Source organism: Leuresthes tenuis, unplaced genomic scaffold, assembly GCF_036924035.1.
Source record: "Leuresthes tenuis unplaced genomic scaffold, fLeuTen1.0.hap1 SCAF_13, whole genome shotgun sequence".
Taxonomy (NCBI): domain Eukaryota; kingdom Metazoa; phylum Chordata; class Actinopteri; order Atheriniformes; family Atherinopsidae; genus Leuresthes; species Leuresthes tenuis.
The window spans coordinates 3,443,406-3,471,353 of NW_027325367.1; the positions used below are offsets into that span (position 1 = coordinate 3,443,406).

General features: G+C 42.3%; 1 protein-coding gene and 1 non-coding gene across 3 annotated transcripts; one reads left to right on the plus strand and one right to left on the minus strand.

Moving 5' to 3' along the window:
- Positions 1 to 48: 48 nt before the first annotated feature.
- Positions 49 to 27,948, plus strand: vash2 (vasohibin 2). 2 transcript variants are annotated; one of them, XR_011907192.1, is made up of 10 exons: positions 49 to 353; positions 1,387 to 1,826; positions 11,590 to 11,678; positions 11,813 to 11,869; positions 12,860 to 12,934; positions 17,394 to 17,631; positions 17,708 to 17,851; positions 20,156 to 20,274; positions 23,133 to 27,526; positions 27,600 to 27,948. XR_011907192.1 is itself a non-coding variant. In XM_072362313.1 (9 exons), the coding sequence occupies exons 2-9, from the start codon at positions 1,506 to 1,508 to the stop codon at positions 23,200 to 23,202; spliced, it is 1,113 nt and encodes a 370-aa protein (XP_072218414.1). In that variant the 5' UTR covers positions 49 to 353; positions 1,387 to 1,505; the 3' UTR covers positions 23,203 to 27,948. The 2 variants fall into 2 exon arrangements, 1 of the variants encoding a protein (XP_072218414.1); XM_072362313.1 differs by having other exon boundaries at positions 23,133 to 27,948.
- trnat-ugu (transfer RNA threonine (anticodon UGU)) lies at positions 13,804 to 13,876 on the minus strand. The gene has a single exon. It is a non-coding gene; the product is annotated as a tRNA-Thr (tRNA).

The following is a 27,948-nucleotide window of genomic DNA, read 5'->3' on the forward strand; positions in this document are numbered from 1 at the left end:
CCGCCCTTCTTTGTTAGCTTGACCAATAAGAATCAGTTGAGCATTGGTGACTGCTGTGATACGACGAGCAAGAGAGGGATACAGGAGAGCACCAGGTATCCGCCAGTGGAGCCGCATTATTCCCTATGTGTTAATCATGTGATGGATTCAAAAAGCATTTTCGTCGTGATGGAGTTGGATTTTCTGAAAATGTAGCTGATACCAAGGCGCTTTGCAGACTGTTAACTGAGAGGAATGCAGAGAGGAGGTAATATCTCCGGACTGGGTAGTGGGAGGCAACGGCCCCCGCAGTGCTCCGAGAACGAAGACAGAGAAAGGGAGTCAGCTAACTAGCAAAACAGAGCAACTTCCGGGTAAGACTTTCAAAACAAGACGACTTGGCAAGAGCTGGGTTCACTTAAGTATAGATTGTATGAGTAAATGAGAGGGGGTGCTGTCTTAACACCATTACAAGTCAAGTTTAGACAGAGTGATGAGTATTGTGTGACGTTGTGTGGGTTCTCACTTTAGAATTAAACGATACATAAATATGCAACTTTTATTTTGAAGAGGACGACACCGGAAGTGTAGCCAATGACAATTAGCGCTTGCTAACTTGATACACACAAGAAGGGGTGAAGTTGCAATGCCTCGAACCAAAACAAGACTTTATAGCCAGTAGTGGACAACGTAGCATTCTCATGAATGGAACCCGCCTCGTCTCACTGAGTGTGTTTCGAGTGAAATACCTTTTAAACCGGAGGGCCCGTCATTTCTGTGAAACCGGAGCCCCGTTGGAAAACACGGTACGGTTGGATTAATAACGGTTGGAATATTTCAGTGGATGCACCCAAACGAAAAAGTCTTTATTGAAATTAACTTGCCATGCTTTGTTACCTTTTACCTTACTTATTAGCATTTTCTGCCACTTTGATAAAAAAAAATAGTATGTGCTTGTTCTCAATTTTATGGAGACTCTATTTCTCTGAGAGCTTTTGTCGATTTTATATGGTATTTTTAGGCTGTCGAGGCGACTGGTTTAAGGTGACATTATTAGTGATTTTAGGGCTATTATTTCGCCGTACAGTGCTTTGATTACAGATGCATCTCTACAATAGGGTTTAGTCGTTGACCGTATCGGGGAATATTTTCTCCCATCTTGGCGTTTCGTATCGCCAGAGATTCATACTCTGCAGCAGCACTGTCATTCCTCTACCTAATTAGGAAGGGCACAGAGGTACCCGGGAAGTACCTCAAATCACTGCCGTATCTCAGTGTATAGATGTGGTCCCTCAGCACAGAAACGTGTACTGTAAACTTGTTTTTAAAAGGTATACAGAAATGATGTTTGGGGGTTTGTATTTGGTTCTCCTGACGTTGATCCATTTACTTTTCCACCCTGACCAGGTCTGCCTCTGCATATCAACATGTACTGCTCAAGGCTAACTAACAAAAGGAAGTTCTTGTAGCTGGAGGAGGATTGCCTATCCTAACTCTTCCTCCTCCTCCTGGCCCTCTTGGGATCAATGACTGGACCCAACTCCCCAAGCCGGACCGGCACCTCCCCGACCAAGCTCAGTAGGCATGGCCGGTCCAAGAGCACCAGCTCGCACTGCCTCCTCCGCTACAGCACCCAGGAGGAGTCCTCTGCTTCCCACCCTAACAACAGTTCCCAGTCTCCGGAGGAGGAAGAGGAGAAGGATGGGGGGGTTCTTTTCTATGTTAATCGGAACGGTTTTCCCATCGAAAGTGTCACCTGGGAGAGGATGTGGTCCCATGTGGCTGCTGTGCACCCTGAGGGCCAGGAGATGGTTGACAGGATACAAAACGCAGCTTACCTTCCCAAAGTAAGCCATTTGTGATTGTTTTTCTTATTCTCTCAAAGCGTATCATTTGTATATTTGTACAAAGATAAATCATTGGTTTATTCTCCTCTGAATACATCAGATGTTGTACCTTTGCTGGCCTTTTGCAGGTTGTTTTCAAAGTCAAAACCTTTTTTCATGATTTCTAAACTCTTGCAGCATTTTAACGGGGACTTTCTGCCTTTGGGAGTTCTGCTTGATGTCTTTCTATTACATGTGACCACAGAAAGATAACCTTTAAAGATATGATGGTTGATTCACCCTCATTGCCCCCTTTCTCTAATGCATCATATGGTACTTTTCCATTTCTATATTTTGAGGCAGGGTGTATTATCTTGTATTAAAATGACTTCACGGACCGAGTCGCCAAGTTTGAAGTCTTAAAAGCCATAATAATCAGTTAATATGGCTGAGTGAAAAACTTAAAAAGCCAACACAGTTTTGCATGGTGTGTGTTCACATGACAGCAGCCAGTTGTGAGGCATTCATGGAAGAATGTTCACTGTAAATGGACTCTTTATGGGTGTTTTTTCTGTGGAGCCTTCTGGGGCTTTCTGTGGCTGCTTTACTACGACGGAATTCAAAATCTGACACTCTCTAAAACACTGAAACCAATGCCATTGTGCCCTTATAACGAGACAGGATAGATTATTGTGCATATATAGTTGGCACTTGCCAAAAGATGGGACCTTTTTCCTCGTGTTGTTGAGATGGGAGTGGAGGAGAAATGTTGTCACCTTTTATTCTTCCTAAATTCAAGTGTTTTATCACTGTTTATCATCTTTTTTGTCATCCGTTTGTCTTGGATTGTTTTGCAGTATAAAACAAAAATGTGCCCTTTGAATTTCCCTTAGTCCTGGGTAAGATCATTTTAATCCAAGATATTCTGTTTATAAAGAGGACCAAATGTCCATAGTTACGAAGCTTTAAAAGCAGGGATTTGGTATTTTGATCATAACTTATTGAAAGAGTTGTTGATTAATTTTTTTTTAAATGTATAATGTAGCCTTACCTCTAAGTTTAGCTACAATTAGCATCTGATCTTTCATTGGACCACCATCCTTGTCCCAATATAAATGTATGGGAGAGGAATCAAGTTAATGATGGAAGTATGTTCAGTGCTGCACCGTGAGATCGTCATAAATCACAGTACAGCTTAATTAACTGCACAGATGTTGTCTTTGATTGCGTTAACGGTGGTGATTTTGTCAGATGAGGCTGCAGTTGGAAGTTCTTTAAACGATTGCGAGTGGAGACGAAGTCTTGAATCTGATTTTCAGTTGCAGTTTCTGACACTTTTAGCTGCCCGACTCTATTGGGAATTCAGTTGCCTTAATATGCATTTACACTTTACTGTTTTTCCAGAAATATGGCATTTTAGAGCATGCACAGAGCACCTAGAACCCATTTGAGTCTAGTTGAGTGCATCCATGCAGGTTATTTGATATCCAACCACTCCAATCTGTGTGTGTCAGTCTGGGTTTCAGAGCTTTGGTTTTCCATGTGTTTTAAAAGTCCAGTTTTCTTCTGACAAACAGAATTATTTAAAGTTTTTTTGTTTACTGTCATGTAAACATTCTCACGTTGAAGGAATAGCTGTTTCTGAAAGTTATATGCTGATACTTGCTTTTCTTTTTCACAAAAACAGATAATGTGAATGCAGTTTATCGTCTTTAATCCACTGAGTGCCTGCAGAGTTCGACACGTTACTGTAGCCATGAGTAATATTATCATTTTGGATCTGCAAACAAGCTGCTCCACTGCAGGTATTCTGTCCTGCTGTGAATATGTATTTCTGATCGTATTATGACTCGATGCGTCGTGTGTCTCCTGCTCAGAGGCTTGAATGATTGTGGGAAAGTGTGTGCTTGTGCTCTCAGCTCAGGTGTCAATGTCAACCTGTTCTCATACTCTTGGCTTCACCAATGCACACTCTCAGGTGTACACTCACAAATGCATCACATTACCATGACAACAAGTGTGCGAAATTGGGGTGGCAGCCCTGTCAAGTGCAGTTGAATCAGGTTTTTGGATTTGTCAGTGTGTGTGTGAGTCAGTGTCACACCTGATTACAGCAGATACAGACTTATTATAACCTGAATCACACTTAGAAAATGCTGCATGGTGCCTCGTAAAAACATTTAAAAGAAACACAGACGATAAGGGAATAAAAACAGCTTGAGGATTTTCTGACTGAAACACAGTCACAGTGACATTAAAGCCGGAGATGCTCACCACAGATGTGCTTTCCAGCTGATCCTGACCTCTGACTGCCTCAAACCTTCAACCACCAGTCATCTATCATTAAAGGAAGGGTTATATTACATTTATATTTTTTTCTCAAGGAACATTTTGAAATGATAACAAAGGTCAGCAGCACTGTCACACTTGATTATTTCACCGTTAAATCCTTAAAGCCAAGTCAACACTGACTATCTTTCATATGCATGTCCTGAAAAATTCACTAGCAACAGTAATAGTGCTGTGAATGTCTTTAATTTGGTCATTTTCTTCTGTTTTTGAGTGTTGCAGAAGCCAGTGAAACTCACAGGGCTGCGATTCTGTCCCTTCAGCCTACAGTAACTCCACACTCGTGATATTGATCTCTTTCTGTTTTGTCTGAAGCCCCACTCCCCCTCCCCACCATCCACGTCTTCCTCGTAGTTTCCTGTCAGTGATTTACAAGAATGCTTGTTTTTCAGGGAGAGGAGGGGGGAATCTGGTTGTTTGGCTCTGCTAATTGGCCATGTGGTCATTAGTGACCCGGTTGGCTGGCAGTGCCAAACTCTCTCACTGTGTTTTGGACAGAGTGAAAGGAAAAGGAGAAATATGCACAGAAAGCACCCGACACATTCAGCATGTAATTACATTGTTTGTGCCCTGTTCATGTGATGTTTACAGAGGTGTTTTATGCTTTTGGGTATCACTAAAAAGTTAGAGCCTGCTTTACCTCTGGAGCCACCTGGATTCATTTCTAACTCACAGAATCAGCTGCTTCTGTATTTTTTTGGATAGTTGGAGTTCACAATGGAAGTGGAGTTATGTTCCAGGTTCTTTTTATCTGTCATACATTGTCTTTCACTAAACTAAGCTTGGTCGTTACTCTTTTCCAAACACTGAATACAATTAAGGTGTTTTGCTCAAAGACAGGCCTGTGTATAGTTTGTCTGCTCCATAACAACTAAAGCGTCAGTTGGTTTATGTTGCCGTTTTGTTAATATGCAACCTGACTCTGCTTTTTGTGTGTGTGTTTAAGAAGTGTAAAGCAGGTGGTTGCCACAGATACAGATGCTGATACCCTGACCCACATGGGTTAACGCTGCATTTAAGCAGGAAAGAAAATGGAGGGCGGGTGAAGACAAAGACACAGTGTGACATGAGCATGGCTACACAAGTGTTCAAATAACTAGTATATGTTAGAGTTTTGTAAGGTATGTTAGCTTGAGACAAAATAAGACTATTGGTAAGCTGAATATTATGAGCCATAAGCTCTGTTTTGTGAGGAAAAGGTGATGAATGACTTTGGGATACAAATAGGAATGTACCAAATGTCCCACAGGCTGCTTAAAAAATGTGACATGTGGTCCATTCTGCAGGAACCTGTCATTGTCAGCGACCCTGCTTTTATTCTCCATGCCCTCATTAACAGAATAGAGGCCTTGGAACAGCAGCCAAATAATCCCTCTAATACACCCTGGGTAGTGGATAATCTCTGGATACCAACTGGACAACATAAAGGGCATTTAATGGGAAACAAAACTCACTCAAACCCCAGAGATCATTGGAGATTTATGCTGCAGCTGTGTGGGTCGAGAGCAAAACTTTCTTTTAAATCAGGATATGAATTCAGAAGCTGGGTTTTCAGCACCTTTTTGATCTGCATTTAGAAGATAATAACGCGCAATAAAAGTTTAAACACCAACATGAGGTGGTTTTTGCCTGTTTCTAACAATGATCGCTCATTAGGGAATGTAGACGCTTATGATGAATTTATAACCGTATCTGACCTGGCAAAGATTAAAAATTACACAACTAACCAGCTGTTTCTGCTCTAAACTAAACTCACATGACTGACCAGTGTCTTCCCAGATATGATAGAATATCCCAGATAATTCCCAGAGATCAAAGTGATTCAATTAAATTCAGTTTTATTTATATAGCACCAAATTACAGCAAATGTCTTCTCAAGGCACTTAAATAATATAGTCCACTTCAAGACAATTGGAATTCAATTCATTAATTTAAAAATAGTCCAATGAATTCATAAAGAGCCATTCAAAAAATAATATCCTAGCTAAGGAAACCAACAGATTGCACCGAAACGTGTCTCCAGTCTAATCTCCCGTCCTGAGCCTGAGGCGACTGTGGAAAGGAACGACTCCCTTTCCTGAAGGAGAGCTCTGTGTAATTTTCTCATGTGGATGTCCACCGCAGTTGTTGTGGGTTTCTTTTCCTCCTTGAGGTTAGTTTCTGGTTCATACAGCTACTTCTTCTACTGGATTACAACCATGAGCCTAAACATCCACCCGTTGGTGACACTACTCAGCCGAGATTATTTGTTTCAAAGCAGTTTATGAAAAATTTACATTTCTTTTTTGTGGCTTTTCAACAGATCACTTCAGATTTATCTTATGTGAACAGAAGGGTTTGTATCCCTTAAAGTGGAAAACCAAGGAAATTGTTCCTTTTTGGAGATTTAGTTTCACTCTAAAACATATTTGGGATGTTTCAAAAGCAAAGCACGATGAGTTTCAGCTGCTGCACCATGACTCTGAGACATGTGATTGTATTTTGGCAGTAGTGGAATTTCCAGGAAGTTTAAACTAGACATTTTTCGTATTTTTCACATTAGAAGAAGCTTAGCGACGTACAGGAACACAAAATGACGATTAAAAACATACCACAACTGGACCCAAGTTATTAAAATAGTGGATATTTTAAAGAATGCAACCAGACACAACTCTGATTCCAGATTAAACCTCTGCTCCTGTGTAATTCAGATTACAAGCGTTGCATTCCAAGGGTCGATTCCAAACAATGCGGGCTTTTGACTGGATGCGGAGACTTGATGGGAACCTGCCAACAGGGATTAGTGCTGGCAGATGTCCTCTGAGGCGGACACTGTCAGACGGCAGCGACCCTTAAGAAAGTGGTTTTAACGTGATTACTGAAGCCCTGCAGCAGGCACAAGTCACATTTAAGTACTGCGAGCTGCACTGAAACGCTTAGATTCTTCAAAAAAGCACCCTCATCACTTTTCATTTAACCAACGGCCTTATGAACACACGCTTGGACAGAAACACACACACGGAGAACGGCATTCCCGGGGATGTCCCACTAAAGATATCTTGACAGCAGGAAATATGATCTTTCTCTCGTACCCACCCCACCCTGCTCAGTCATCTTTAATCTTTAATGCCCACGGAGCAAACATGCTTTAAAGGTAATAGAAGCCAACCATCTGTGGTATGTTGTTACCTCAGTGGTGCTCACACTCAGTATAAGGTAAAGATGAAAGATGACACCGCGTTTTGACCGTAATCCTAGAGTTACTAGTTAAAGAGTGAACATATTTACACGTGGGTCCTGTTCAGATCTGAGCTAACGTGTATCCTGGGGCATCCCATCAAAAGTGGACCGCACTGATAACGGGTTTGAACACACTCAGGACTCGCATTGCCAGTTACTCAGGCCACATTCGGAGGTAGTTCTGTCCTCATTCATCTGATAATCTGAATGCAGTCTGTCCTGTGGACCTCCTGACCCGACAGTGCTGCACACAAACATTTGAGTTATCACATGTAAAAGCAGATTCAAAAGTCGCAGGATGTATTATTGACAGAAAATCCTTCTGCTGAGACAGCGACTGTAGCTTATAGTAACTGAGCCCGCTGCTCCGTTATGTCACAGGTGTAAATGGGACTCAGGAGAATCTGAACCAGGAATGTCTGCATTATGATGAAGTTAATTTACTGAATGTTTAATTGATTTTACAGCAGTTTGTTGCTCAGTTGACAGCTGATTGTCTGTTTGATGTAGGTTTAGCCTTCATTGGATAACACAGCTGGTCACTGAAATCTAATAACAAATGGCCACGCATGCACCTGGCACAGGTGGGAAGGCTCGTCTGTGAAGCCGCCCCCTTGTGATCGGATCTCTCAGGATGTAAGCAACAAATATGAACCTCTGGATCCCCTCAGCTTCAGAAAAACAGTAGAGCTTGAATAGCTTCCTCTATATTTAAGCTTAACTTCTTTTCAAATTTTCTTCGTTATTTTTACTCTGAATAAGTCATTTTCTCTTTTTCCATCCAGCCTCCACTGCCCATCCCCCCCATTTCCTTTAAACAATGCATAATTCAAAACCCAGGAAGGTCATAACTTCCACCCTAACAAACATATGTCATCTGTCTGTGTCTCTGGTTTCAGTCCCTTTGTCTTTAGAGGCTGTTGCTGGGTGAGACAGGTTAATCCTGGAGGACCGGCACAAGTTGTGCTGATATGACACATTTAGACTCCCTTGTTCGGTACAGCTTCACTAAAATATACTCCTTTAGGTTTAAGCTAATTTTCCCTGCTTAGTTTTCTACTATGGAGTGCTTTAAATCAGGTAGCGGCTGCTGATTCTTACAGCTGTTTGCACAGGTCTGCAGGCTTTTCTCATCATCCAGTATGAGCTCAACTCAGGTACCAGGCTCTTTGTACAATGGAAAGCCAAAAAAAGAGCTAATAGAGTTGCATTGAGTCACACTGTAAATGCAGTGGGGCAGGATTTAGATGCAGTGGGTGTTTATGCACCGCACTCAAACCTGCTGGGGAAAAGGCACATAACAAGTGATGTTCTAATCACACGGGAAAGGGTGGAGAAAAGGGGAGAGGGGATAAGATGAGGCCAAAGAATGGAAAGACAAGGAGAAAACTAAAGGGGAGGTTTGAGATAATAATAAAGACGCAAATAGAAAGGGTGGAAAAGGAACCGAAGGACAGGAGAAGATTACAGAGGAGAGAAGAAAACAGGAAAGGAAGAAGAGACGGATTAATTACCCGTCCAAACGGGGGCTATAAGTTGATACTCCCCCAGCAGGACTCTGAATGCAGAAAGAAGAGGCAGGTTGTTCCTCGAACAGAATCTGTTTTAAATGAATGAATCCTTATTCTTGAAAACTGTAAATATCTCCATGAAGTTGTTCCTGAACTTTAGGTGTCTGTGTTTGCTCTGCAGCTGGTGAAGCAGCAGTGAAGTGACCTAAAAACAAACTGCTGAAGGGACACTTCAGTCTGTTCTAAATGTGGCTGCTGTTGATATTTTAATAGAAAATTAAACCGATCCATCAACACCACGTTTAAGCTCCTGCTTGTCAACACACTGTAAAGGTGGCCGAGGGCTGCGGCTGAATCAGTTCATTGTACAGCATACAGTAGATTTTGGCTCTCTACCTGAAGTGATGTGGTTCTAACTGTGGCAATGACAATGATCAGGGAGAAATGACTTCTCATTTTATTCCCTGACCCAGCAGAGAGCAGCTGTAGAGTGTTTGTGAGTAGATGCAGCCAACGTATCACACTGTTGTGAGGATTTCACTTGGATTATGTGGCTTCAAACACTGCTGTTTACTGGTCTTGGCTGGCAGACTGGTTTATGGCCCCGATGACTTGACTGGCCTGATACCCTGAAGAGAGGCCAGCTGGCAGATTGTTTCTCATCCTTTCAGCTACTGACTGTCAGATTGGCTTGTTACTTGTATGTCTAATCTCCTTACTTTAATAAAATTAGTGGTTAAGTGTCTGATTTTATTTTCACTGTTTATCTAATTCGTTCTTACATAAACCCGGTTTGATGATCTCTGGACGTAAAAGTAAGCCGATGCAGCTTGTTGAATCGGCATCAGGTCTGTCAGGGAGAGAGATCATTCTGATTAGCGTCTTGGAGCAGCTTCACCTTATTTTTATCGTCTTCCACAATCACCAGGCCAAGTGTTGCCAACACCGTTTCTGCAGCAAACTAACCATATCCCCAGGCTACACCCAAACTTGTATGGAGAGAACAACAAACACCGCTTTTGTTTTTGTCTTCAGTTTTTAAACAGACCCCGTCCACGTCGGACAGCTCTGTCCCATCGAGCAGACAGACGGTACGTCGATGGCGTCGTCGGATTTCCCTTCATTTACCCAGGCCTGCAACACGTGGAGACTTTCTTATTGCTTCTAAACGTCACTTTGCAGAAGAAGAGCCTTGGATGTGAATTTGAAAAGCGACTAAAGAAACAACTTAAACACCTTTAATGTAGGAAAATAACAGTGGTGCACCTTTATGATTGGTTAAAGCTCATGTACTCTGACCATAAGTTGGGTAGAATCTGTTAAAGGGATTGTGGTTGTGTGTGAGTGAGCAGCAGCCTCCTGTTTGAAGAATCAAGTTACTTGATGGGACATAAAGCTAAAAACTGCTCAGAGGGGCTCCGTGTGAGGAGCCTCAGAAATGTAATCTCTGTTCAAGCAAACACTGCAGTGTGGACTCACTTCTGCATCAGTTACATCTGTCGCAGTAAACCGTCTAAGCACAATTATTTTAGATGATCTTCATCCACTTGTTGGAAAAGAGCTGGTGGAAGATGACAAAAATACTAAATTTCTTCTGTTTTTCACTACTTGATTTAATCATTAATTACAGTGAGTTGAGTGACAGAGTCAACGACCTTTTAATGACATCATCTCTCTGCACGCCTGCCCTCTGCTGTGCACATGTCATGAGGACTAGGAGGCTTATAGGATTATAGAATAAATATGCACAAATTTTTTTACAGATAATTATCTACTGAAATTGTATTTTTTTAAAATATGAATTCCATTGTCTGTTTTTCTTGATAAATTTTATTTCCAAAGAAAGCCGAGAGAACGCAGCAACAAAAAGAGCTCTGGCACCATGTTTGTCTTTGGCTTTTTGTCCTCCCTTCTCCTTCGTTGCCGTAAATAGACTGCAGCAAAATCCAAAGGAAATGATAGCTCTTGCGCCCTGGTCTGCCCCCCCCTCCACATGTACACAAACACGCTGTTCATGAGCAGCCTTTGTGTCAGAGGAAGTGTTGGTTTGAGTTTCACTCTGACTCGTCCTCTGCTGGTGTGGTTTTGTGTTTTTTTTGGGGGTGTATTCACATGTGACTGCTGTTTGAAATGGTTCCCGTTGAGGTGAAACATCTGCAAAACCAGCAGTGAGTTTTTCATCTTCACGGCAACCCACTTTTACTAATGTGGGTAAAGTGCTCTGAAATGGGGCGCGCCTCATGACTGTTCTGGGTTAGAGACGGGCTTACGTGTTGGATCTTTGTGTCATTTCCTGTGGCTCTCCACTGTCGGGGAAGTTTACTTCCCTCTTTTGCTTTAGTACTTCTGCTCAGTATTAGTGTAGAGATGATAGCATTATAAATAAATGCACCCTTCTCTGCTGTAGAGAAACTTCCAGGCAGGGTCAACATCTTTTGGTGGTTTGGAAAGAGTGCGTCACTGACTTCTATCACAGTCAGACGTGTTTGCATTAATTCACGTCTGCAGAATCGTGTTCTTTACTGGGAAATGTTAACATGAATAGTTGTCTGCTAGCGGTGGAGGAACATCATTGAGCATCAGCAGTGTGAGCTGTAATGAGTCATTGGGACATCAGGAATGCAGAGTTTAAAGATGGCAGGAGGTGGTTTCATGACTGCTGGAAACGATGTGTAACAATCTGAAATGTTCTCTCTCTCTCTCAGCATCCAGTTCCCTCAATTCCAACCTTCAAACCCTCCATGTCTGTCGCTGACTGGCTGGTGGCCGTCCAGAACTACATGAAGAATCTGCAGTATCCTTTAACACAGTTACCAGCTGTTATATATATATGTCCTCACCATTCAAAGCACCAGTGCATCGCCACATGCAGCAGCACATAATGTGAAAGGTACTTTAAAATGCTGTAATCCATAACTTTCCTGTCAGATACAACCACACTGGAACCCAGTTCTTTGAAATCAAGAAGAGCCGTCCACTGTGTGGGTAAGTGGGCCTCAGCTTTGAAAAATTAGTATTTGATATCGATACGTTTTTACACTCTTTGGGTCTGTTATTAAAGCACAGTCTCATTGAATTGTAGTTTTTAAACCATTAGATATTTAGCCAAATATAAAGTCATATGTCTATCAATACCAAGAGGAGCTCCTTTAATTAATCAACAACAAATAAAGTACATTTTAGTAACTAAAGAGGCAAAAAACACTGTTTTTGCTTCATCTGGTCACTCCCAGTAATCGGCACAATATTGTGAGACTGAGGTTAATCTGGCACAGATGCATGAACACGTAAGTGAAAATAAAATGGTGGTCAGACCTCGCCAGCCATCCTCACCGGAGGTATTATGTTTCCAACTTGTTCATAAGTCGGAATGCAGATCTCCCATCCATCGTTGGTCCATAATGTCTGGTTTTAAATGACGGCAACGGCCAAAATGCTGTGATGTTACGGTGGCTGCAGCCGTATTTTACCTGCATGAGAGCTACATTTCACGTGTATCAGTGCTTAAACTTGTCCAATCAGTGGGCTTAATGTCCTTGTATTCAGTCACATTTATCTCTTGCATGTCACTTCTGGCTTGACTAAACTCAAAATGATGATGGCCAAAAGTAAAACTTTAGGCCTCAAAAGTCCATAAACTCGACTTTTCTGTGCTAATTATTACAAACTGACATGCAAAGGTCTGATGGGGTCAAATTATGATGTTTAGTTTCCAGAAGGTAAAAGGTCATCTCTGCATTATTTAACAGACTTCAACTGAAGTGCTTTAAGAGCAACATATTTCTTCTTCTCCTGTTTCTCTCCTTTCTTCTTCATCGACCTCATCCTCTCCTCTCTTATTGTTTATTTCTCCTCCTCCTGTCTCTTTTGTCTTTCTTTTTTGCTTCTCCACTTCTTAACTTCTTCTTCTACTTTTCTGCCTTCTACCCATATCTTACCTTGCCTTTCCTCCTCCTCGTCCTCCTCCCCCTCCAGGTTAATGGAGACAGCGAGAGAGATGATCAGGGAGTCTTTGCCAATCAAATGCCTCGAAGCCGTCATCTTGGGAATGTATCCTTTCCTGCACGCACCATGCAAAGTGCTACAAGGTTATTTTGTTATCTGTCAGTAAGATCAGTGAGGCGCTCTGCTCCAATGTCCTTATGCCCCCCCACCGCCCTTTCCAGCTCTTACTGTGTTGCTTGGCAACAGGCCCACATCAAAGTTTATCCCCCACCATCCACTCTCACAAGCTTAGAATCATCCAAAACAGCTTAATTTTGTGTCTTTTATGCAACAGCTTCACCATTTAAACTCGAGAGAATCTTTTTTCCTCATGAGTGCAGTAATTAAATGTTTAGTTGTTTAATTACTACTTACCTCTGGCAGTTGGCTTATAATAATTGATGCAAACTGTGGATATCGTTGAGTCTCCTCACACAAACTCTCCTCTGTACAGGTTTACATGCACATAGACAAGGAGGTGCATCCATTACCCGTTTGCATGAATCACAGACCTCTGCAGAGCACTTGGTGCTTTACATGAGCACTTAGGCAAATTACACAATCTATGGGAAAGTAAGCTGTGTCTACCCTGAATAAATGGTTTAAAAGGGCTAATAGAGGGTGTTTGGAGCAGTTTTGGGGGAACTTCTGCCTGTCAACACTAGAGATTTGTCAGTCTAAGAATGGCTGGTCCAGTTTTGCATGTGCTAGTTCCACAGTGGCTTTTCTCCAGGCTGCCAGGGTGGCAGCTGACAGTGACTTTAATTGAGACTGGCTTTAGACTCTAGATGAAAGGGGGCAAAGGCAAGTGGGGGATGGAGAGAGTGGCAATAGTTGTACAGAGAAATGAAACAAGGATAAAGCATAAAAGGGGGACGAGAGCCAGAGGGAATGAGAAATTGTGTGTACCCTAATATGAACCTGGTAGAAAAATCAGGCCCCTGTGAGAATTGAACTCACAACCCCTGGTTTACAAGACCAGTGCTCTTACCACTGAGATATGAGGCCTCACCTGGTTGGACAGGTAGGTGAGTCAAGATGACTGCCGTCTCCGTTGGACACACCCAACACCAGTCCTACCAGCTGGCACTGTGGTTGACTTTGTGTTTCGCTTCTGCTCTGAACTCCATATTCAGTCAACTGTAACAAATGAAGAAGGCCAGCTGCTTACTCCAGAAACTTTTCATTTTAAATTCAGCACATGTGTTGAAACGGACAGCATGACTGCTAATGAAATCAAAACAGTTTGTCATAGATAAGTGAGGCTGTGAGGAGAAAACAAAGCCAGAGAATTACAACAGAAGGGCAGGGAAGGAAAGCGATGAAAAACATCTCGTGGCAGTTGGAGCTGTCTGTCTGTGGTATGTTCTCTACGCTGCCTCCTTTTCCTCTGTGATGACAGCGGTCTGAGTCCTCTCCAGGATATTCAGGGTTTATCTCGGGTCAAACCAGATGTCTGTGTGTGTGTTTACTGTCTGAGTGTGTGTGTTTTGGATGTGTCCCATTGTATTTTCCATCACAGAATAGAATTTTGTAGTCTGCGTCAGGCTGGATGATTATTATAAAACTTATTTCTGAGAACTTTTGATAAAAATGAACAGAATGAAACTGTATGATTTGGATAATCTGTCAATGCTGCAAGAAGCATTATTTTCAGTTGCTTTTAAATTGTGAAAAGGCTCTTTGTAATCTGTTTCCACAAAGCTGGAAGTACCCTCTTTATTGGCCATGTTTCAGGATAATTTCCTAAACTGCTGCTGAGTTACCTCAGAGCCTGGAGTTTGCTTATGATGACGATTAGGGAAGCACATGACTCTTGGTTTCTCTTTTTTAAAGGCCAACATAAAGAGGATTTCATACCTTTTCCTGTATTTTCTTCCCTTTAATCTTGACTTGTTGAAATTTCAAGGAAAACAGAATGTAGAGAGAAATGAGAGAAAGGAATAATCATGAATAGAGTTTCTGGAAATGCTTTGGATTAGCTCAGATTTATATTCGGATGGGGCTTATTCTGTTCCTTTTGCTTTAAAAAAACAAACAGAATTGTAGTGTCTGAGTCATTTGATGTGGCACTGGAACGTGTCTTGGAGGCAGAACATGAAATCCTGTGAGGACGTGACCTCAACTTTCACATAACGGTTCAGTGTGATTTCGAACTTGATTGAACTATGGATGAATGGAAGAGATGCTGATGAGTGTGTTTGACTGAGCTGCTAGACGTGTCACCTGTCCTCCATCACTTAAGTATGCATGTGTTATAAACCTTTCATTAGCCAGGAACAGGATTTGCTGTGTGTGCAGACTCGTTGCCCAGTTTTCATGTTTCCGTTCACTCTGATGGATTAATAGTTTCACAATGTTCAGCACACATGGCTGCTTGGAGTCGGATGAAGGAGGATGAGATGAATCTTCCTCTCAAACATAAACATTTGGCATTCAGACATCATCTTCTGTCTGCTGCACTTCTCACAACTCATTTACTTCTTCCTTCTAGTTCGTCCTGTTTGTGAACAGGAATTCAGTTATACGTAGAAATATCAGATATTTAAACAAATATATATACCATGATGTATGCACATGCTGTAAAAGGGCTCTTCTTGTTATTGTGTTGCTGTAGTTTCAGTGCATGTCTTTACAAAATGTGTTTTAGTCAGCCTAAATGACCTGAACAGAGTCCACTAAAGTCGGTTTATTATATTTTAACGGTTTGTGCAGATGTGGCAGAGGATGATGCATATTTTATGTTATTGAGTGTAAAGCTTGCAGCATGTTGGGCCACTTGTCAAACAGTAACTTTACATTTAGTCGCTGTTGTTTGTTCATTCAGCAGATCAGCCTCCTTCTCATTGTGTGTGCTGCTTTAAAGGAACCCTGTGCAACAATTACTGACATCTGGTGGTCAAGCTTGAGACTGCAACCATCTCAAAAACCGTCTGCCCACAATTTAACAAATAAAAATTACTGGCTAAATACCCTGTTAAAGAAAGAAAACAACCAACCTCGGTGTAACTCTGAAGACTCGTGTTCATCATCAGTGACTACACTTGTTTTCTATCTTCGCCAGTCCAGAAATCGCTTTGCGTCTTTATGTCTTTGATCCTTAGATGATGTTGACATGTCTCATTAACTGTTGTGTTCCCTCAAACTTTTCACAAGCATCCCAGACCATGAGATTTTTGTAATTTGGTCATTCTACCATGTCAGTGGACCTGCCGTGAAAATGGAAAATAGAAAAAATAGAAGCAGATGGCTGGCTCTACGCCAACAATGAGATTGCCCAGATCTGTGCGTGTGTGTTTGTTCTTGTTTTCCAGTGTTTGTAGGGTCCAGAAACTGGGAGTCCACTATACATGTGGGGTTTAATGGGTTTTGTTGGACCCATGTGGTGGGCTCCACATGTTTAAAAAGAAGGTAAAAACTTAGGTTTGAACATAACCTTTACTCTAAACCTAAGGTCAGTTTTAGAATAGAGGTTAGGTTTGGGCATTCAGCTGTGATGGTTAGGGTAAGGGGCAAAGAAATGCACTGTAACAGATGTTTTTGTGGTTGCACAGATTGCTAAGGATAGATCCAGAGAAAGAAACAGTCATAAACCATTTTGACTCATGCACTGCAGCCTGGAAATTGTCTGAAAATGTTCCAGGAGGCTTTGCGTGTTAGAACACAACTTCCACAACAGTTACTCTGAACTTCATGCTGAGATTTTCCAGCCAGCTTCTGATAAACCTCTCTGGAAGACAGTGTGTGAATGCAGCAGGTAATCTTCCTGGGTATTTACTGAAGTGTGTGTGTGTGCTGCTTCATACTCTTTTCCTGCTGACCTGTCATAACTTTTTATATTGCAGGCACATCCAGGTCATGTGGTCTTTAAATCAAATTAAAAACCGTAAGGTCCAGCCTCTCACATGCTGTGAACGATTCATATTGCATCACTTTTGTATCATTTAGCCTCCTCTACACTCATCCCAGACACGACTTCATTGCATTTTCTAGCTGTGAGAGTGCATCTCCCACAAAGTCTCCCGCAGTGAAGTGCATGTGTGAACAGTAAGTGCAGAGAAAGTGGGGTACAAATGTTCAGCTTTAGTGAGTGACTTAACGAGACTTATTCCCTGAACCTGTCTTCATCGCTCCTGGCTTCTCACGGTACCTGGTTGAGCTTTGTTTCCTTAAGAAAGAACAAAAACACGACCTTTACAGAATCAGAGAGGCAAGAGGAGCTGCAGGAACACACAGACCTGAAACGCTCATGCAGCGTGACACCGAGTCTTTACCCAGTGGCGTTTTCACAGTTTTGGCCTTCAGAGAGTCACTCGTCTAATTTTACATGGCTCCAGCTGCTGTGACACATCCAAACAAACATCCAGCCAGTTTTGTAGTCAAATGTGGCTCATCTGTGATGCAAAGTTTTTTAGATGTTTTATCCAATGAATCTGGAAAAATATCAAATATAACAAAATACAGCATTTTGGACTGTATAACAATCAATAAACGTTCAGATTCCTCCTTAACGGGTGCTGACCAGCTACCTGACCAACGGGCTGACGTCACTCGAGCGTTTCCCCATCAGCTTTAAGACCCAGTTTTCGGGTCACTGTTTTCACCATGTGGTTCTGGGCGTCTACTGCAACGGCCGCTATGGATCACTTGGTATGAGCCGCCGCCAGGACCTGATGGACAAACCCCTGACTCACCGCACGCTGGGAGAACTGGTGGCCGAATTTGAGAGTTCTTACAAGAGATACCAGCACACTTTAAAGAAGGTAAGAGAGGACGCGATGGGTGGAGAGAAAGAGAAAGTAAGATGGGATGTTTCAACAGATTCTCTTCTTCTCTCAGGTAAAGATCGGCCTGTATGTGCCTCACGACCCCCACGTCTTCCAACCAATTGAGTGGAAGCATTTGGTGCTGAATGCGGCCCGACTGGGAGCTCAAGAAATGAAGAAAGAGCTGGAGAAACACGGCCGGGACATGAGGATGAAGGTACTGTCTGCATATGCTCATAGTGATGGTTTTTAAATGTGTTCAGAAACATCCAGAACACAATAGTCTCTGCACAGAAAATACACCATCACACACACATATAGCTGGACATAAGTCACAATTAAAGACGTAGCTTTGTTATGGTCTGTATGTGCTTATTTAGAAATCTAAAGTTTGGTGTAATCAGATAACCGAACACATTACAGAGTCCCACATGGGGTTAGGCACATGTATTATTCACCTGGACAGGACTTAAACAAAGAAAAAGCTGTTCTTAAAGTCATTCCCCAGTAAAATAACGATCCCTTCATAAGGTATAAAGTGCAGAAGTTCTGTGAAAGAACAAGTGAGTCCGTTTGGAACGGGAGCAGAAAAATGGCAGCATGCAGCCAGCAGTGGAAGATCACTAAATAAATCAGCCTGGATGGTGAAAAATTCATATTTAAAAGTGAAAATAGATGATTTGTTTCAAGAGAGCGAGCCCACATAGAGAGGTAATAAAACCTCAGAAGGGAATCGAATCAACTCAAAGACGGGGGGAAAGTTTAATGTTTCACTGTTTACATTAATCCATCTTCAGGCTTATTAGTCTTTAAGTCCCTGGTGCCAACTTTAATCTCAACAGACTTCAGGCTGAAGAACCAACAGCAGGTTGTCTGTTGGACTGCAGCAGTTAAAGTCAGCATCAGAAATGAGAACACTCACTTACTCCTCTGGAAGCTGAACGAGGAAACACCACAACTGTATTTTCTCCATGAGGATGTGGTTTCCTTTGGGATGAACATGGGATGTAAGCTTTAGAGAATTATTTAGGGCATGATGAGGAAGGAAGGAATGTGTGACTTGTGTGTGTGTGTGTGTCAGGGGAAGGTCGACAGAGTGCTGGCTTGTATGAGGTCTACAGTTTATGAGCTCCTTTCGGTTTTCATTTCTCTTTTTATGGTTGATTTCTTGTTTTCTTCTTTGCACTTTTAAGCAGAATTTGAAATCGCAGGAAGGTGATGTGTGTGTGTGTGTGTTTGTGTGTGAGATGCTGGTGTTGTACTGTCACACTGTGTATGGACAGCACTGCATGTCAGCAAGATATGTAGGTCAGAGAGTCTGCAGCTGTCACACACACTAACGCACATGAAGATGCAGCCATAGTTTGGTCAGCTGTGCTGTGGTTTGGGAGACTTATCTCTGCTAATGTGAGCATATTAAGGTTTAAGGTCTAGGTTTAAAAATACCAGAGTTCCCCTTTAAAGGCAGCTTCAGCGTGTGCGAGCGCTCATCTGATTTTGTATTTAACCTGTGGACGTGTTTGGAACTTGAGGTCATTTAGTTTGAATTAGTTGATTTTTGCCCTAAGTTTAGCACATGTGAGGGTTTGTGATGATGATGGATGTCATCAAACAAATAGCCTCACTGCAAAAAGACCCAGAGCAGGAGACATTGGATCATAGAAGCTGCAACAACAAAAAGAACTTTAGATCTGCACATCGTCTCTTTATAGATGTGGAATTTCACAGAAAAGAATGAAAACAGTTTAAAAAGCTGAAATAATGAAAACGCATGCACACACTGATCCATGCAGCAAACAGAGCCTCGTGACGAATGAGACCAGCTGTGGAACATGAGCCTCGAACTGAACTTTTCATCCATGTTCGTCCTGTTGTTTTCGTCTCCCGCTGAGATCTTAATGACAGCCTCAAGTTGCTGTTTAATAACCTCAAAGTCTCATTTGTAGCCTTAGACTGTATTGCCTTCACAAGTCATCTGTCACAGCGATGCTTTCAGATTGAGAAGTAATGATGAAATGGACTGAAAACACACATACAGATTGATTAATGCCGCCACAGTTTCTGTACAGTTCAGCATGGAGCAGGATGTAGCTCCTCCTCTGCTTTATTATACATGCAGAGGAGGACACCACCTGCTCAATAAGTCCTACATTTACACTCCTCTTTTTACTGCTTAGTGTGACCCAAGAGTTGTGTCTGCTGCCTGCTGCTGGGCCTTTAGTGGTACTGGTTCAGTAGAAGCTGCAGCTCAACACCACACTGTGAGCTAAAACAATGAGCTCAAATAGGCTGAACAGGCTTGCATTATGTGTATAATGTGGTGGAGATGCACAATTCATTTATTTATTATGTCATCTTAAGCCAATTTGATCCTGAGCGTGCACGAGGACAACAATCCTATAAAAAAACATGCTTTATACATTCCTGCTGGTATGGGAAGTGACACGGATCTGATCCATGCGAGACAAAATTCTGTGTATAGTAGTTATCTTGACTGTTTTAATGTACGTGTGTTTTGTAGATCCTGAAATCATCGAGTGCCCAATCACCAATCAAGGAGCGCAGCCGAGGGAAGTCCTTGTCACCACGGCGACGGCAGAGCAGTCCTCAGCGGCGGTTTGCACACCGCAGAGACAAATCGTAAGTGTTTGAGCCTCAGGCAAGGAAACTGGAAGCAGACGACGTGTGTGTTGTATAATTCCTCCTCGTTTCAGCAGCTAATGACATTCTTAAACTAGAGAAGGTTCAAGGTTCAAACTCAGCAGCGAGTCCGCCAGCATGACCGGCTGCCTCTGTGTGCTGCTTCATTCCTCCCGTGTCCACAGCTCCGATCAGGTCAAGGACAGTTCACGCTTCACTTGATGCGTGTCGCTCTAAGATCTGACTCCACAGAGTTCATTGTACTGCCAACTTTAGTTGAAACAATGGATGGTGTGTGTGTGCTCAGCATAATGTAGGAGCAGCACCACAGACGCTAATCTGAAGCTAAGCGACACTCTGTGTCACTGCCAGCTCAGCAATATCACCAAGCAGACGAGTCCTTGTTCTGTGGAGCTGTGAGTGTGCATGAGTGTGTGTGCGCGCGCACAGCAGCAAGATACAGGATATACAGTAAGCTGTCTGACACTGCTGCTGGAACATTAAACTAAACTCCATGGAGCAGAGCTGAAATTCAGATTTGCTTCGCTCAGTGGGAACTGCACACATGCTGGAAAGTAAGATTTTAAAAAAAGAAAGTACACCCTGTCTCAACTCTACAGTTGAACATGACATATTTTAATTTGGGACATAATAAAATCATCAGGCAGGTCCTAAAACTATGTAAAAACAGCCTGAACAGCCTGAACAACACGGCGTGTTACACTCATCTGAGGTCTTAATCTTAAAGCCTTGTAAAGACCAGATGGTTTTTTCTTCTTTAAATTATGTCCTGATATGTAAAACCTTCAAGTCAACAGAGGCTTAAGAAAATGCTCAAGGTTCGGATCCTCTTCCAAAACAGAGGCTCACTTCAAGGCACGAGCAGGGAAACTGATCCGTGCACGCACAAACACACACACACAGCACCCTGAGTGTGTGTGTGAGTGCTGTCAGCTGTGGGGTGAGATGTAACTCAATCTGACTTGGACAGCAGCTGCAGCCCAGACTCTCTGCAGAGTCACCACTCAGATGGACACACGGCACCAGAATTAGCGACTGCCCTGGAGGTGACATTTGACATGTCTGTGTGGTGAGCTTTAAAACACGAAGCTCGAACACACACGAGTATCTGAAGTGTGTTTGTGGTTTCATCCTCAGTGCAAAGTTATAACATCTCTCTTTCAAACTGAATAGAAACAAACAGTCACTATATTATTTGATGGTTAATTTGGTAAAACTGATCCTTAAAACACAAATTGTGGTTTACCAATAAACTCAACTTAAACATTCTCTCAGACATTTACTTTCCCAACATTTATACAGTTATATTTTGTAACATTTCAGTTTTCCACATTCTGGGAAAGGAACAGTCCCGTTTTAGTGTAACCCCTCACCTGCATGGCATTTCAGTGATGTACACCTGCATTTCCTGCTTTTAATTTGCTCTAATTGTTTCCCAATCCACACAGAAATGATGCATAGAGCACTTTTACCTTCGTAGTTTCTTCTAACAGCGACACAAAGACTGTAGTATCGTGTTATTAGACTGGTTTTGGGAAACAGGATTGATTGAACGGCCCATAAGCGGAAAAAACACTTAACTTAATTCCTCGCCTGTTAAAGGTTAAAGATAAAGACAGCAGCTATAAACTGTGTGTAATCTCCTAACCTTGGTTATGCAGAGCAGAGGTGCATCGTGTAAACTTTATCCCGGTTCAGGAGCTGCAGACACACAGAATTTGATTCACAGCGAAGTCGGGCAAAGGGCTTCTTTCGATTTAAAGTGATGCTGTGAAACAGTGTAAATCTACTTTGTTTTTCTCCTTCAGGGCTTGATTAAACTCAGTAGTTTAATCAGTCCTGCTGCACCCAGCAGAACAGCACATCAACCCACTTCAGTGTGATATTTAAAAGGCTGTTAAGGTTATCAACAGAGCTCTTAACAATATGCTGCCACTTCAGACCAATGACTTCGGCTGAGAGCGCTTCAGCAGCAGATGGTTAGCTTCTCTGTGGCGTTCCAGATACAACTCAAACAACTTAAACTCCAGGAGCTGAGACAGATTCATAAAGTGCATTTCTGTGAGATCTCCTCTGAACTGGACTGAGATGAGCAGAGAGAAGGTTCGATAAAAGATGATAAAGACAAGAAAAATACATGAACATATAGAATAAGGGAAAGAGAGGGAAGAGATGATGAAAGCTGGAGAGGCGCAGATAGGAAGAGGAGGCCTGGCACGAGCAGAAGGAGAAAAAAGTGGCCACAGAGGTGAAGGATTAAAAAAAGCTTCTCCTCAATGTGTCAGACAGCTTGAGAGCTTCTTTCTGAGAAGAAAGGATAAAGAAGGGAGACAGAAAGGATGACGTGACATTAGAAGAGAAGAGAGAAGAAGCTCCTTCTGTGATCTTTGTCCTTTAATATCTTCCCATCATGTCTTTCCTTTAGGAGGTTTGCTGTAGAAAACTGGAGTAAATAAACAGTTCTGATGAGCTCATAAGTCTCATAAATACACAGAACACAACACTTGTTCTGCGTATTTATGTGAGTTCATACTTTATCTGGGAAGCAACAATTTGACAAGAGATGCTCTTCAGTAAAAGGACCAAAAAGCAAAGTAACTCCTTTTTTAGACGGCAGTATGTGCTGTAATATTAGGAGAACTACCAGTCATCGGATGTTTTCTAATCAAAAGACTCAGCAAGTTGAACAGCTGTGGCCTTCCTGGAGCTGTGGAGCATCAGAAGCAGGCTGCAGTTTGCAGGCAGTTGTTCCTGTTTAGCTCTACTGCACAGCATAGGTTTATCAGAATGAAAGATGCTTCAGTCTGAGTTCAGCATGATAATCTGCTTTCTTTCAGGCCGGCCTCAGTGGAGAGGAAACCTCCAGAGCTCAGCACTCTCAGCGACGGTTACCAGATCCGCATCTGATTCCCCCTTCACCTTCCAACACTTCTTCAGCCGTCCAGATCCAAGAGTCTCTCCCTGCCACCAGCGTTTGTATGAGAGGAGACGCCATAAGTGCAGCAGCACGGTGGGATTACTTTTACAGATGGTGAACACAAATATGTTACAGAAACCTGAACAGGAGGAACTTTACAGTAGCTGGCACAGTGTAGACGGGGTTTAGTCATGAATTCCTGACAATGAGCTCATCATCAAACATGACCGGAGATGGACTGTTTGTTGTAGCTGAAGCTCTTCTTCTGTCAGAGAGCAGGTGTAGAAGTGAATCAGCTCCACCAATTCGCCAAGAAGTGAACTGGGTAACATTGAGTATCCGGTGATTAAAGCGCCTGCGAAGGGCCGAAGAAAAGAGGAGGGTGAAGATCCGCAGAGGTAAAAACCGAAGGTCTTTGGCTAAAGAGACGAGTCGCCATGTTGGAAAAGCCATGGAGATCTTAGCATGTGACCAGCTATCACAGCACCACTGCTGTAAGCACAACTGTCCCGTTAAGATTATAGGAGGAATGATTTGTCTGGGACTGACTTCACAGTTCTGTGTCCAGTTTCCAACATGCTGGTGTTAGCCAGAGAAGAGATGCTCACCCATGCACAAGAAATTCTAATTATTGCTGTAATTTATTACTCACCATTGTGCAAAGCTGCCCAAAACAACGGCATTTAAATATGGCGACTCGGTAGACTTTCATGTGCAGATTGTATCGATCACTGTGGACGAGTTTAGAATAAAAAGAGCACGTTCGATGAAGTCTGCAGGGAAAAATGAACGATGCAGCAACGGAGAGAAAAAACAGGGTAGTTGGAAAGGAGGGAAGTGGGGGATTGATGCAAAGAGAAAGAGGAATCACTGCAGAAGGATGATAAGAGCTCTGCAGCAGCATCCCCTCCTCTTCCTCTCCTCCTCTTCCTCCCCTCTAACTGCAGACACAACTCTGTTTCCCTCCGAGTGTCCTGAACATCAGAAAGAAACACATCATGGAGGAAAGGGTTTTTTCTGCTGCAGTACTCGAACATTTTAAAGAATAAAATGAGACTTTTGTTCCTTCATCATCTCTTCGTCAGTGATCCTGCAGATTGTTCCAAAATGTTTCGTTCCACAAGTGAAATAGGAAATATTAGATGTAATAGAATCAACCACAGTTCAGTTACAGAGAATTTAGGTGAGTCGTCCATAGTTTGATGTGCAAACACTCAAAAACTTCCACGATGGGAGTTATTCTAAATCCTGCTCCAAAACTCTGTCATCGCTGTCTCTGAGACAGTTAGCAGAATGTTCACACAGTAAACCAGCTTTGTTTTGGCCAGCTGGCTGCTGCCATCACAGCTTTTCCACCAACAGCTGGAAGTTTGTCCAAAGGCAGATGTTGATGTCCGAGGCAACAAAAGCCTCATTGAGGACACAAAAAGGGATGTTACAGTCAGTCAGCAGACCAGTAAGGCTGGCTCGGGACATTTCCACATATTTAGTCACTAAATTAGAGTAAAGTACACGTTAAAAGTTTGCAATGTTAATGTGAAGATAAGTGCCTTTTATGGTTCAATATCCTCAGCTGATTGATTTGAAGGACAGCAGAAGTAAGAAAGTTCTCAGAGAACCTTGATGGATTGTGTTTTCCAGTCCATTCAGTACTGTTTGCATTGTTTCACACTCATGTGTCATCCAACGTGTCCAGGTAGGTTTAACCTTGATTGGACTCTTGGATTCTCCTGCTGAGGCCTTCGATGAATCACAGCTGAGGCGCCTGAAATCAGAGAAGCTTGAAATTTGTCATCGCACATATCCAGTATTATTTCTACTGTTGCCTAAAAAGAATAAATAACATAGATTATCACATATGGAAGCCACAGATTAAACTGTACTCGGCTCATTTCACACAACATCTGGACAGCGATCTACAGCCACACTGTGTCCCATACAACTGTAAGGTGGCCTCTGTCACTGAGCCCAGACCGGCTCTGTTCAGAGCAGAAATGAGACTTTACAATAAGGCTGTCACCGGTTTGTGTTTTTACCAATAAACAAATGTAGAAAGAACGAGGAACCGCCTGATAATGAATGTCTGGGTCTGAAGGACCTTCCTAAAATCTCTCACTGCAGATTCAGATGGTAGATGATGATAACTGGGTGTGGAACTAGCTGGGAGATGCACTCTCAGTGACTCTTTAGGTAATGAGTTGTTCTTAATTATCTGGACTTTTTTCCTGATTAATTCTGATCCAATCAGGAGAAGGCCACAGGATCACATCAACACGCAGGAAATGGTTTCCGTGACCACGAGTTGACGCATAGCCTCAGATATGTGAATTTTTGGGGAATTTATCTGTTTTGGTTGACACTTTACTGTTTTTACACAAAGATGGAGCTTTGCATGTATAAATGCGTGGAGCTCGAGTCCAGTTGAGCGTGTAGATAGTCCAGCTTTTAGAGCTTCGATTTGAATGGATCTAAACGCATCTTAAAAATCAGACTTCTTCAGTCTTCAGTCTACCTAACAGGAGGTCTGGGCTGGGAGTTATTAGCTGAAGTATTCGTGAAGAAGGCACCGACGACCAGGCGCTTCCTCATTCATTCTTCATTTGTTTTTTTAAATGAGACCTTCGGATGTTTGAGAACAGGTCAGCTGATTTCTGTAGTTTTCATCTGGAAATGTAACTAAAAAGGATCCACTGAAGAAGGTCACCTTTGCTCTGTTGAGGTGGTACTTAGCTTTGGAGGTTTAGCCTTTCCTGCAGACTGTTACACAGCTTAAGAGTTCACACCAAAGGAAGTTCCTGTCTCCCACAGCAGAGGCAGCGCCAGTGTTTTTTACCTTATGACATCATCATCAAACACAACATGCTTGCTTTGTGGTTAGTTTAGCATATCCTGAACAAATAATATGCAGCTGCCTTTACTAAATTAATTGTTTCAGACAGACGGGGACAAAAGCTTTTCAGCCTGTTGTAGCAGATGCCTGAAAATGACATAACTGACCTGTAAGAGAGGATATTAAAGCGGCTTTAAGTTGTTTGTGACTCCAGGAGGCGACGGCACAAATTTAAGTCGAGTGTCTATGTTTTAACTTCCAGGAACCAGAATACCAGATTTAAAATGATTAGAATTTAAATTTATTGGAGCAAAGATGATCTAAAATACCTTAAAGCATCCGTATGTTTTTCTTTGTTATTTCCGTCACGTCAGTCATCAGCAGGAGGATTTCTGAGGTCTGTCTTCTGGTTGTTTTCTCACTTTTCTCTGGATGTTTCGTGTGTTTTGTTGCCAACTGAAAACATTTCACCGTAGCTTTTTGTTTCAACAATCAGCTATGCACATGCTGCGTTACCAAACCGAGCAGCAAAAAAACCAGAAATCCAAGTCTTCCACACTTTAAATGTTGGAGGAAGAAGGTGTCCACAGCTTTGTGAGTGCAGACCCAGCCGAGCCACTACCACAGATTCAAGGTGCTGCGAACAACATCCAGTGTTTTTACAGATTCTGATATCTGGACCAGCAAAGCCCGGGGCCAAACCAACCAGCTCCACGTGCTCCTATTTGTAATACAGGTTGTGTGTTGATACTTTCTAAAGGCTTGAAGTGTGTTAGCATTCAGAAGAAGCACAAAGCTGCTTGGCTTTTTGAGTTTGATGCAAGCAAAGAAAAGATGCATTTTCTTACAGAAGAAACCACATATCTCAGACCGGATCAGCAGCAAGCCTGCGTAACCTTGGCTGTTTGTGGAGTCACAAATGCTGCAAATCAACCTGAAACGGTGACCCGTAGCAACCGGGATGAGTTTACGTGTCGGCTTGTAATGGTAAAAAAATCTCGCTGAATGTTTGTCTTTGTTTTTTTAAGAGTTTTGCGTTTGACTTAAATCTGTTTTATCAAACGTTTGGCTTTGGTTTATGATTGTAATCTATGATTTTGAATGAGACGTGTTTGTTGGGAAGCGAACACCTTGTGGTTGTAGCAGGCGTTCCTTTGGAAGGTGCTGATCCCGTGTTTCTCAGACTTCTACTGAAATACATGTTTTTAGCTTATTCAACAGAGTATTTATCCAAATTCAGCTTTTCACAAGGCAACTGTAAGGACACAAATATAACAGCTTAAAGTTATAGAAACGGATCGTATAAGTTCTGTTTGATGGCCGACAGATAACCAAACGAGACGTAACCGTTGCATGTAAAAATAAAGACTAAATGAACACGTGTAGATTCATTTAACAGAAAAAGCCAAATTCAGAGGAGCGTAACATTAAAACAATCTCCAGTGCCTCAGCAATGTGTTGAATCACACGAATATATCTCTTCTGTGTCTTTGCTGTGTGTTTGAGGGAATTTCCTGTAAGTGTTGAAGAAAAAGAACTTCTGTAACAAAAGAAAAGTTTTCTTTCCCGTTTCCTCGCTGCTGAGAACAAAGTGAGCAAAAATTCCCGTGTGTGCAGCTGGCAGCCGCTGTAACGGTGTTCAGCCTGGTTCTGGATACGATCAAACGGCTCCGTGGACCGACCGATGAACAGTTACTGAGCGCCTCGGTCCGTCCACGCTCCCCTCGTTTGTGCACACACTCGCTCTGGTTTTGTATTCCTACAGATCAATAGGATTAAATGTGATCCCTGTAATAATTCTTATTGTTACTCTCCAGCTGTTACAGCATCAACTGTCTGATAGCAGCTGTTTTTATCAACAACTGTAGCAGCATGTGTTCTTTTATTAAATAATCTATGTTTTTAA